Source organism: Pelobates fuscus, chromosome 4 (assembly GCF_036172605.1).
Source record: "Pelobates fuscus isolate aPelFus1 chromosome 4, aPelFus1.pri, whole genome shotgun sequence".
NCBI lineage: Eukaryota > Metazoa > Chordata > Amphibia > Anura > Pelobatidae > Pelobates > Pelobates fuscus.
The window spans coordinates 23,122,780-23,135,410 of NC_086320.1; the positions used below are offsets into that span (position 1 = coordinate 23,122,780).

General features: G+C 42.9%; 1 protein-coding gene across 11 annotated transcripts in view; it reads left to right on the top strand.

The window, feature by feature from the left end:
- The window catches only part of PTK2 (protein tyrosine kinase 2), a 204,975-nt gene that overhangs the window by 148,525 nt on the left and 43,819 nt on the right, over positions 1 to 12,631 (top strand). For all 11 annotated transcript variants that reach the window (XM_063451018.1, XM_063451023.1, XM_063451025.1 and 8 more), the window contains 5 exons: positions 1,933 to 2,033; positions 3,441 to 3,556; positions 8,177 to 8,277; positions 9,583 to 9,672; positions 11,536 to 11,740. In XM_063451018.1, coding sequence (XP_063307088.1) covers positions 1,933 to 2,033; positions 3,441 to 3,556; positions 8,177 to 8,277; positions 9,583 to 9,672; positions 11,536 to 11,740 — 613 coding nt within the window. The remainder of the gene's footprint in view (positions 1 to 1,932; positions 2,034 to 3,440; positions 3,557 to 8,176; positions 8,278 to 9,582; positions 9,673 to 11,535; positions 11,741 to 12,631) is intronic.

The following is a 12,631-nucleotide window of genomic DNA, read 5'->3' on the forward strand; positions in this document are numbered from 1 at the left end:
TGACACAGAGCACTGTGATTGGATGGATTTCAAGCCATCCAATCACAGTGCTCTGTGTCATTTTACAAGCGTGGGAAAGTTCTTTGGAATTTTCCCACGCTTGTAAAATGACAAAGAGCACTGTGATTGGATGGATTTCAAGCCATCCAATCACAGTGCTCTTTGTCATTTTACAAGCGTGGGAAAGTTCTTTGGAATTTTCCCACGCTTGTAAAATGACACAGAGCAATGTGATTGGATGGCTTGAAATCCATCCAATCACAGTGCTCTGTGTCATTTTACAAGCGTGGGAAAATTCCAAAGAACTTTCCCACGCTTGTAAAATGACAAAGAGCACTGTGATTGGATGGATTTCAAGCCATCCAATCACATTGCTCTGTGTCATTTTACAAGCGTGGGAAAATTCCAAAGAACTTTCCCACGCTTGTAAAATGACAAAGAGCACTCTGATTGGCTTAAACCCACCAATCAGAGTGTTCTTAGCCTAATTGCAGGGCGGGGCAAGGCTTTATAAGCCTTCCCCCGCCCTGCGGAGCTCAGTCTGCGCGGAGCCCTCCATGGGTGAAGATGGATTATTTTTTTTGCGCTCGGGTTTTTTTTTTTTTTTATTGCGTCGGTTATTATGGATTTTTATTTGGCCTTTTTTGGGGCTGAAGAAAGAAGATTTTAGAAGAAAGAAAACATCGAATGGTAAGTTGTTTTTATCTTATTTTTTTTTTCTTTACAGGTTTTTAGTTAAAGGGTCCCCCCTCATTATTTTTAGGGTGAGGGGGTAGGTAGGGAGATAAGTTTTTTTTTTTTGGGGGGGGGGGGGGGGGGGGGGAGAGAGGGTTAACTAGGGTCCCCACCCCCTTTGTATTTAGGGCCCCCACCCACCGCTCAGGGGTGGGGGCCAGGGGGGGACAAAAGGTCCCCCCCTATTGATAATTTTAGGGCCCCCACCCACCGCTCAGGGGTGGGGGCTGGGGGGGGGCAGTAGGTCCCCCCCCTTATTGTGAATTTTAGGGCCCCCACCCGCCGCACAGGGGTGGGGGCCGGGGGGGGACAGTAGGTCCCCCCCCTATTGTGAATTTTAGGGCCCCCACCCACCGCTCAGGGGTGGGGGCCGGGGGGGGGGGCAGTAGGTCCCCCCCCTTATTGTGAATTTTAGGGCCCCCACCCACCGCTCAGGGGTGGGGGCCGAAGGGGGGGGCAGTAGGCCCCCCCCCCTTATTGTGAATTTTAGGGCCCCCACCCGCCGCACAGGGGTGGGGGCCGGGGGGGGACAATAGGTCCCCCCTTATTGATAATTTTAGTGCCCCCACCCGCCGCACAGGGGTGGGGGTCGGGGGGGCAGTATGTGCCACCCTTATTTTTAGGGCCCCCACTCACCGCTCAGGGGTGGGGGCCGGGGGGGGGGGGGAGGAGAGTAGGTCCGTCCCCCCCCCTCCTTTCAACCACTATTGTGGCCGGACAGCATTCCTGTGGGTTCGGGCTTCAGCTGTCAGCTGAAGCCACGCCCACAGCAGTGCTGACAGGCTGTCAGCACACAAAGCGCGTTCACAGTGCTTTGTGTGCTGATAGCCCGTCTGATGCATTCACCCAGAATGCATCGGACGAGAGGCCTTTTTAGGGCCTCTGAACTCGGAAGTCCCTCTGGTGGCCGTCTGATTGACTGCAACAAGAGGTGTTCCAAGCTTCCAATGTAAACACTGCATTTTCTCAGAAAATACAGTGCTTACAAGAAAAAGGCTCCGGGTAGCTGTAGCACTCACCTAAACAACCTCATTAAGCTGAAGTTGTTCAGGTGACTATAGTGTCCCTTTAATCATGTTGGCGTCTGTTAATAACTGTGAGCCAGCGATTCCCTCGAACGGTTATCCACTGTCTGTGCATGATGGGAGGTTTACCGTGTGTCTGTTTAATAAAAATTGTTCCATTACTTTCTTGTAGTAACAATGCGCCAGTTTGACCACCCACATATTGTGAAGCTGATTGGCGTCATTACAGAAAACCCAGTGTGGATTATCATGGAACTCTGCACCCTGGGAGAGGTAGGTGTCTGACTCTAGGTATTCTATATAAGAGGATAAGCCTCTGCATGCAAGAGTTGTGCGTACTTTCTATCTGTACAATGTCACATAAATGCTAATTCCCCTGGCTAGCCATTCCTTGCACTGGATGGAGGTATAGGGCTGGAAGACACAAAGATGATACACAGTGCTTATGGTGTGTTCTCTCTCTCTCTTTAAACATTGGTGCTTATCTGGAGTAACATTACATGATTAAACCAAACATGCCCTTAACAAAATGATGGGTCAGATACTCAAACTATGTCACGACTAATGAATAGAATATTAACACTTTAGTGTTGTACTCCTGGTAAAGAAGTAATTTTTGTTAATAAAGAGTTTAATTGAACATCATTTTAGTATATTCGAGTTGATGTGAATCCAGCAGTGGAATTGGCACGATATTAATATTTATCTGTTTTTAAAGTACCAAAGTCTTCTCCAGCTCTGTGTACTGAGCAGATACAGCATGTCATAATGCCTGTTTGGACTCATGAGGACAAAGTAAAGGAGCGCCAAGATCATATGAGCTTACAGTCCTGCACACATCTGGCCCTCACTCCGCACTCAGACATTACACTCAAACATTACAGCATGTCTTGTTGCTTAGTGACAATAAACTGAATGTCATTACTGATAAGCCACAAAGGGCATGTCCGCAGGGAATCCTTGTAATGGTAATGCAGAAACAGGAGCCAGTAAACACATGAGCTATATGCCACCCAGAGTGCCACTTACATGTGTTTACACAGTTTAATTCCCAGATCAGTCATAGTAAGGCAAACTGCTCTCTGCATGGATTTTATTATGTCCCTTTATCTACCAGGAGGAGGTTTTCCCAACTCTCTCTCATGTATTTAGTGTTTGCATTGTATTTATTAATTCTCTATGTAAAGATTATTAGGGCATTTTAGTGACAGACTGGGCTTTATCAAGTAAAAAACTAAATGAGTAATCGCCCCCTCCCCGCCAAAATTAGAGAAATACTGTATAGAGGTAGCTCAAACAGTCTGTAAAAGAGGTTCATATAATGGATCATTTAGAGTAAATGTTAAGGGGCCGGTAAACTGTTGGTGTATACACACATGGATGTGTTTTAATTCTTTGCTTGGAAAAAAAAATTATCTTCGGGTCACACGTCATTATAGCCGTCTAAAAACATCTGAGATGTGACGTGACTGTGATTCATTGTTCATGTACTTCAGTCTAATGCCCAGATTTTTAATAACTTGACATGAGTGATCAATAAAACATTTAGCCGCACATTTTATTTACGGGTTTTTTTTTTTTCAATAATTTGACTGGAGCATCATCTCGTGTCTCCTTGTAAATAATTCACTGTCTCTCTTAACATGTTTTTATGTCTGTGTCCTCCTTCTCCCCTGCTAGTTACGATCGTTTTTACAAGTAAGGAAGTACAGCTTGGATCTGGCGTCTCTGATCCTGTACGCTTACCAGCTCAGCACAGCGCTCACCTACCTGGAGAGCAAACGATTTGTACATAGGTAGGAGGGATTCTTTGATCTGTTTGTGTTTGCATTTTTTTACATGCTCCTGCTGACAGTTCCACGGCAGGATACATTTGTGTTATATGAAGTATGCAAAGCCTACAACTTTTCATTTTGTTTGTCGTCGTAGAGACAACTAGTGGTTAAAGCCATTCACATACAAACAAAGCAAGGTTTAGATGTTTCCTACACTAACCCCTCCATCCCAAACTATTGGCGGTGCAGAGTGACATGATACATTAAAACTTAATACACAATAAACCGCTGCATACATACATATCATCTCTGACATACCTCCCAACATTTCAAATGGAATTTAATATTAGGGGTGTGGCCAGGGAGCTCCTATACGAGAGACATTGGGGTAGAAAAGAGGGCTAGAAGGATTTGGGCCCAAAATAGAGGCTGTCCATCCTAAGAAGGGCATTGATGTTTTACATTCGTGTTAAAGTCTTATGATATAACCAGTATCTTGTGTTTTGGTTTATGAACAGTTAATGTGCCTGCATAAATCAGTCTGAGAGTAAAAGTTAAATCAGGCTGAGATCTCAAAATAGGCAGATGAGCTGCTACAATCCGCCATTACAATCTGTCGTTACAATCTGTTTAGAACAGGGGTAGGCAACCTTTGGCACTCCAGATGTTGCAGACTACATCCCCCATAATGCTCTTACATCCATAATGCTGGCAAAGCACCATGGGAGTTGTAGTCCAAAACATCTGAAGTGCCGAAGGTTGCCTATGCTAGAACCTATACTGCTTTTCGTTTAGTGGTCAGTCCCGAGAAACCACAAGGCAGAGTGCTGCTAATACTTATATGTCTGATTATACGGGATCTTTCCAGTTAATAGAGTAAATGAAAGTTGGGAACAATGCTACAATGGACTACTTTAATTCTTTTAAGGCAAAATAAATGAGATCCAGTGTACACTATTCTGGCCTTTAAAGGACAACTATAGGCACCCAGATCACTTCAGCTCAATTAAGTGGTCTGGGTGCCAGGTCCCCCTAGTTTTAACTCTGCAGCTGTAAAGATAGAAACTGCTATGTTTACACTGAGGGTTAATCCAGCCTCTAGTGGCTGTCTCCCTGACAGCCACTAGAGGTGCTTTTGCGATTTACACGGAGTAAATCGCACTTATTTGATGCTGGACGTCCTCACAGAGTCCAGCGTCAAAAAAGATCTCCCTAGGAAAGCATTGAGTAATGCTTTCCTATGGACGGGTTTCAATGCGCGCTTGCGCCTCTGCCTGTGCATTCGTCTCCACTCGGGCGCTGACGTCGGCGGGGGAGGAGAGGTCGCCAGTGCAGAGGGAGTCCGGCGCTGGATTAATGCCTTAAGGACCAAACTTCTGGAATAAAAGGGAATCATGACATGTCACACATGTCATGTGTCCTTAAGGGGTTAAAGCGGCACGGTCATGCCGAACTTACCTTTCCTCAATCTCTTCCTCTTCTCCCCCTCTCTCAGGATCTGTTCTTCTTTTCTTCCTGTCTGCTATAGTTTTCTTTAAAATCATAAGACAAAGTAGGGACTCTTTCAGAGTGCTCTGTCATTTTACACAGCGTGGGAAAGTTCTTTAGAATTTTCCCACGCCGTGTAAAATGACAAAGAGCACTCTGATTGGCTTAAACCCACCAATCAGAGTGTTCTTAGCCTAATTGCAGGGCGGGGCAAGGCTTTAGAAGCCTTGTCCCGCCCTGCAGAGCTCAGTCTGCGCGGAGCCCTCCATGGGTGAAGATGGATTTATTTTTTTTGCGCTCAGGTTTTTTCTTTTTCGGCAGGTTTTTTTTTTTTTTGCGCTCTGGTTTTTTATTTTATTTTAAGTTCGGGTATAATGGATTTTTATTTGGCCTTTTTTGGGGCTGAAAAATGAAGATTTTAGAAAAAAAGACGTTGAATGGGAAGTTAAATTTTACTTTACAGGGTAGTAATTTTATTCCCCCCTCACTATTTTTTAGGGTGAGGGGGTTAGGTAGGGGCTTTTTTATTTGGGTGGGTGACTAGGGGCTTGGGGACTCCTAGTCACCTTTGATGGAAGGGGTTTATTTGATTTAGGGCCCCCACCTGCCGCCCAGGGGTGGAGGCCGGAGAGGGGGAGGACAGTAGGTGTCCCCCCTCATTATCTTTATGGCCCCCACCTGCCGCCCAGGGGTGGGGGCCGCGGGGGGGAGGACAGTAGGTCCCCCCCCTCTCATTATCATTATGGCCCCCACCTGCCACATAGGGGTGGGGGCCTTGGGGGGGAGGACAGTCGGTGTGTGTCGTCCCCCCCTCATTATCATTATGGCCCCCACCCGCCGCTCAAGGGTGGGGGCCGGGGGAGGAGGACAGTAGGTCCCCCCCCTCATTATCATTATGGCCCCCACCCGCCGCCAGTAGGTCCCCGTCCCCCCATTGTAACTTACGGCCCCCACCCGCCGCGCAGGGGTGGGAGCCGGATAGTAGGGATTTTATTTTACAGTGAGCAGCCACTGGCTGCTCACTGTTTAGTGGATATGCCCCTACTCGCGGTATAGCAAGTAGGGGCATTGGGGAGATTTTATTCTCCTTTATACTATTATGGGGGTCATATTGACCCCCATAGAGTGAGGGGGGGACCTTGGGGGGCTTATGAAGTGGTGGGGAGCACTGCTCCCTGCCGCTTCTATCTTTACATTTTACAAGGAGGGAGCTGCGTGCCGGTAGCTCCCTCCTTGTAATAAACTGAACGAACAAACTGACACTGATATTCAGTGTTAGTTTGTTCGTCTGAAATTCCTAGTCATTCACTCGTCTTTCTGACGAATGAATGAATAGATGAAATTCCCGTTCGCATGTCCAGGTGTTTCACTTGGCATGTGCGGGAATCTCAGCGCTATCTAGTGTGGGAAGATGACGTGTCCCACAGTGACTTCACCTACCCACACAAAGATGGCGGTGCCCTGAATATAGATCGGGGCAGAAAATACAGATGAATAAATAGGTAATCTGGGGGGCATTTGGAGGTGACCAAGGGGTCAATTGGATGTAGTGGAGGCGGGAGGGGGGGTTAAAAAAAAAAAACGGGATTCGGCATGACAGTGCCGCTTTAAGGTTAGTGGCTGAAGGGGTTTTCGCCGAAGGAAAAAAGTGCTTATAGTGCCAGGAAAAGGGGTTTGTTTTCCTGGAATTATAGGATCCCTTTAAGGGTTAATGCTTTCCTTGTGCCTGTATTACCAATAGCAATGTGTATAAATATTTTTTTTATGTCGCAATAGTGACACCTGCTGGAAAGTTTGTAATATTTTTATACATTTAAGACATTCACTCTGAAGGTGGGGGCCCACTCTGTCACTTCCAGATACACTCCAAAGATATTCATTATAATGTAATTTATTAGAAAATTTAAATGAACTTCAAAAAAAGACATTTCTAAATAGCTGACAGTTTGTCCTAAATTTTAAAATGTGCTTTGGATTGCTGCCATTTTAGACTTTAGTGGATAATCCCTGACACTAGTAAACACGGTTACTGCTCACGCAGACATTTCATGTTGTCCTTTCGTCATATGTCAGACTGATTATTAAAATCACTTGTCTTGTTTATCTGTTGTACAGCATTATGGAATATATTGGTGCTATATATAAATAATTGTAACTTATGTCTACACTTTTTAATTTTTTTCCCTTTTCAGATTTCAAATGTTTGTCTCCTAAATGTTTACTTTTGTGTTTTTATCTCTTAAGTACACATGTTACCAGATCATCTTTGTTTTAAATTAGCATTGGAGTCATCATCACACTCTTTAAAAGGATACTCTACATCAGGCTTCCCCAAACTCCGGCCCTCCATTTGTTGCTGAATGTGTGGCAATGGCTGCGTGGACATAAAAAAAAAATGATTTAACTCCTCAACAGCAGAGAATTGAGCAGTGAGACAGCAGGGGCATGATTTATACACCAAAACTGCTTCATTAAGCTAAAGTTGTTTTGGCACTTAGTGATGTGGCAAGAATGTGTGAATTTCTAAATCTGTAACATGTAGAGCAGGCTTCCCCAAACTCTGGCCCTCCAGATGTTGCTGAACTACAACTCCCATGATTCTCAGCCAATCTATTTCATTCATAGAATCATGGGAGTTGTAGTTCAGCAACATCTGGAGGGCCAGAGTTTGGGGAAGCCTGCTCTACATGTTACAGATTTAGAAATTCACACATTCTTGCCACACTGGGGAGGTGTGTCTAGGGCTGCTCAAATAAAATGATTTAACTTATTAACGGGGCAAGTCCTGTACACCAGAGCCACTTTATTAAGTGTTAATGTGTTTTGTACACATGATCATGTTTAAGTGGCAGAACTCATTGTTATCTTACTGTGAGTGTGTTCTCCATGTAAATGTCTGGTTAATAATACATTCCCAACACAGAATCAGTAGCTGAAGCCCAATACAGTTATGGTTAAATTGGACCCCCCTCATGTGTGAGCTATTATTTCCCACAATGCCCAGCTACTAGCCCACAAAGCTTGCAAATCAATTCAGTGCCGGATAATGTCATCATGACTCTTTAAAGACATTCTCCTACTGAGTTAATAGACAATGTGCTTTGATTTCGAATAGGTGTTTGATACCATGATATTGCTTCTCTTTTTATATAGGGATATTGCTGCTAGAAATGTATTGGTTTCTTCCTCCGACTGCGTAAAATTGGGCGATTTCGGCCTCTCGCGATATATGGAAGACAGTACTTATTATAAAGGTAAGGTACTTCTTGCTCCAAATACCAGTGGTATGGCGTGTACAGATCATTTAATCATCATGCTAAACACAATGGATTTTAGCTTTTGGTTCTTTAAAGTGGCCACGTCACCTCAAACGTACTCCTATTGTTCCTCTTCTCTTGCTCTCTCACAATCTGTTCTCCTTCTTGATTTGTGGTCTATTTCCCTTTAAAGAATAAGGCAACGTAAGGGCCGCTAGACAGTTGTGACAAAAAGTTGAAGTTTAAGGGAAGATCCACTTCCTTTATCAAGCTAACAAAGGGTGAAGCGTGGCTTAAACTCCACCCTTTGTCAAGATTGCCAAATGTAGAAAAAATGCATACGGTAAAGTAGTCCCTACCGTGACTTATGATTTAAATATAAATATATCAGAAAAGATTCTGAAAGAGAAGAGGAAACCATAGGAGAAAGGTAAGTTTGAGTTGACAGAGCCATTTAAAGGGCATATTTAGAAGAAGAAACATATGTTCTAAACTCATATGAAGACATACAAGTGCAGTAGGTATGCATTAAGAGTAGATTCTCACAATACTATGTGAACACATGTCACACGAGAGACCTTCAGATAGAAGGTTAGGGATTATGTATAAAGTGTTCTGAAAAGGGGGTGGGTCACCGATGGGATGTACCGGCTGGTTTCCATGGTGACTACCCCGCTTTTTGGCGATTTTGTTACATTAATCTGTAGATTAGGTTTAGTCACTTATCTGAAGCAGATCTGATCTGCTGCATGTGAGAATTTAGCCAGCCATTGAGCTGCTTTGTAATAATGCCAGCATCGATACAGTGAGTGCCAAGTATACCAATAATGTTGCGGGAAGCGCTTTCCTGAGTCTGTGAGTGTCCTTATTGTGTATTAATAACGCTATTTGGTAGGCTATTGGCATTTGTTTAAAATAAGTGCCTGCCCTTATGTATAAAATTATAACCTTAAGAATAGTTAGTAGGTATGGTGCAACAAATATACTCCAAAATATTTGACCCAAAAAATGCAATGGTTTAAATAACTTTATTGGCACTACAACCCCGGTCTGCGCACTGTGAAAGGTTAGAATTGTTATTGCATAAAGCACATTTAGACCTCCTTCTAAATAACCCGTGTGCCGCGCAAAGAGTATCTCACTTATTGTTAAAACATATTAGTAATTAACCCCTGACCGTTCTACACACGATAATGTTTACTCTATGCTATACTAATAAATCCAGCTTTATTTCTAGGACAGATCAATGTTGTTAGAATTGTGTGATTGTGCACCTGACCACTTCTTGTTTTACCCATACAGCTTCCAAAGGGAAATTACCCATTAAATGGATGGCTCCAGAATCCATAAACTTCCGCCGTTTTACCTCCGCTAGCGACGTATGGATGTTTGGCAAGTATTGCTGCTTGTTTCTGGGTTGACTTTAACATAAATATAAGAACGTTCCTTTTTTTTAATTTTTATTTCTTTTATATAAGCAAAATCTAAGCAACGCTTGCTTTAGATGCTAAGGCTGGCTGTGCATCATGGGAAGTGTAGTTCAGAAACATTCACAAGTAAACAGCCATATTTTTTTTTGTCACTTCGGTAAGATCACCACGATCACTGTCATATCTTTGTAGGAATCTGGGGAGCAGTACATACATATTGAGTGTAGGTTTTGGAAATGTGAAACATTCCTATAATTGTCCAATGTATCCGTACAGAATGAGTTTAGTAGATATACCCCCAATGAATACATGCATCATATTTCTATGCATATATTCATTGGGAGTATAGTCAAAAAGCGCTTATTACAAAAGCAGCAGTTCTTATGACGGCAGCCTTAGTAAACACTCCCAATTGTTCCTGTAAAAGAAATAACCAATCAGAGACCTCTCATTGAGAAACCTCTGACTTGGTCCCCATGTGCACATGTGCCAGTTCGTGCACACGCGAGCACCCCTGTCGTGTGTGACCTTCTGAACCTGATGAGCTGGTCTTTGAGGGATGGGGAGACAGGTACACTCAAGTAGAGCATGCCTGCCATTTCCATTAGCTCAGTGGAGCTAACGGAAGATGGGAGGAATCCTGCCAGGCTGTTTGACAGTCAGGGGGGAGTTCCATAGTTAATTTATAAAAGTGCTGATTTCTCATAGAAGTCAGCACTTTTATAAATTGGGGTAAAACTAGGGTACTCCTCACCTATGAAGCGCTTCACTTCAAAGTAATTTTACAGTACATGCATAATATTATCTCAAATCAGTGTATTTACTGGGAATGTAAGGGAAACACTGGTCATGACTCATTCACATAAATATTTACTGTTCTTAAAGCTAAAACTCAGTTTGTTTCTTATCCCATGAAATGAATAGACCAACCCAAGAGGTTAGAATGTTAAATAAATCCTTTCTCAGACACACAACATACGACAGAAACAGTGGGTGCAATATCGATCTATTAATCTATCATTTATACTAGGGCTAAAAAATGTGTAGTCCTTTGACACTAGCCAGAACTTAAAAGTTACTTGCCACTCCAAGCCATACCACGGGTGAATTTGTAATTGCCAGGACTTATTATTCAGTCAGTTGAAATTTTAAGGTGTGTGTATCTGTATACATATAAATGACTAATGAAAAGATTGCCACTTGCCTTAGTAGTATTGCTACTTAAAATGCTCTGTTTTTATTTTAATGTAATCAAATACTTTTTCTGTAAAGTGACTGAAAGGCATTTGATGAAATTGAATTTTATTCTGCCATGACTTGTGACTCACTCGCATGCCCACACTGTGGGCTGAACATTGTGTGCACCTTAGGGTGGACTTACATACAAGTCTTAAGAAGTGGGTTCCCACCTCTGTGTTCCCAGGGTTTGTATTCACTGCCACTCCATTTTTAACTACAACAAAAATACAATAGCGGATACAGTGATGCATAAAGAAACTGACACTTCCTCTTTAAGGGTGCTGAAAATTTTAACTAGTTTTTTGTTTTTGTTTTTAATTCCAACAGCATGTTTCCCGGCGCAATCGGGAGAAAAAGAAGCATTTACAAATTTATTGTATGTTTTGACTTGTTTAATAATAACTATTTAAAAGCAAAGGCAGTGCATGTTTCATGAAGATAAACTTTACATTGTGAGTTTTTTTGCTTAAATGAACGAAAAATGTCTGCAAATAAATCCAATTACAAGTTTGTTACTGAGTTATTGGCATTTTTAGTTATTAGTTTTTCCAACATTATATTATAATGGTTTCTTTCCTTCTTGCAGGTGTTTGCATGTGGGAAATATTAATGTATGGTGTGAAGCCTTTCCAAGGTGTGAAGAATAATGATGTGATAGGCCGAATTGAAAACGGCGAACGCTTGCCAATGCCCCCCAACTGCCCGCCTACCCTCTATAGCCTTATGACAAAGTGCTGGGCTTACGACCCCAGCCGAAGACCACGGTTTACAGACCTAAAAACACAACTCAGGTAAGACAGATCTACATTTTGCTGTGAATTTTAGTGTTATTGCTCAGATCAGGGGAATAAACGGTGAGAGAGCTGAGAATTCAGATTTCTCTAAACAGACGTTTTAATCACCCACACATAGGTTTGATTATTGTTGGTTATACTGGGTGGGTTTATATTATTAAAGGGACACTCCAGGCTCCCACACGTTGGGTGCACTGTGTAGGTTAGGTTACAGTTGGTTATACTGGGTGGGTTTATATTATTTTTTTTTTAATTCTTTATTTTATTAGTGCATAAGGTAAACATTTGTGACTGCGCTGCCACAACAACAGGTACAGTCAGGTAATCAAGCATAGTATAACAAATGCGTGAACATGACAGCATTACATCTGGTATGGTATAGGTTTAGAGTGGTGAAGGCTAGCGTTTTCTATGTAGTGCGAAGTGGAGTTTGCATCTGCCATACGTGTTGGACAGTGAGCACTCTTTTTTTTAATTTTGTTCATCAGGGTTGTCAGTCACATAGGGCAACCAGGTGACCTGGGGTTTAGGTTGCAGTGTTGGCAGGCATATATTTGTCACTGATGTGGTGGTCCTATGGTGGGTGTTTATGGATGGCAATGAGGGATGTGTAAGTGTATGGGTGTCAGGTCAGGCGGTCATTGATCCATGCCGGTGTGTGGGTTATGTTCGTTTGGGTTTATATTATTAAAGGGACGCTCCAGGCTCCCACACACGTTAGATGCACTGTGTAGGTTAGGTTACAGTTATACTGGGTGGGTTTATATTATTAAAGGGACACTCCAGGCTCCCACACACGTTAGATGCACTGTGTAGGTTAGGTTACAGTTAGTTATACTGGATGGGTTTATATTATTATAGGGACACTCCAGGCTCCCACACACGTTA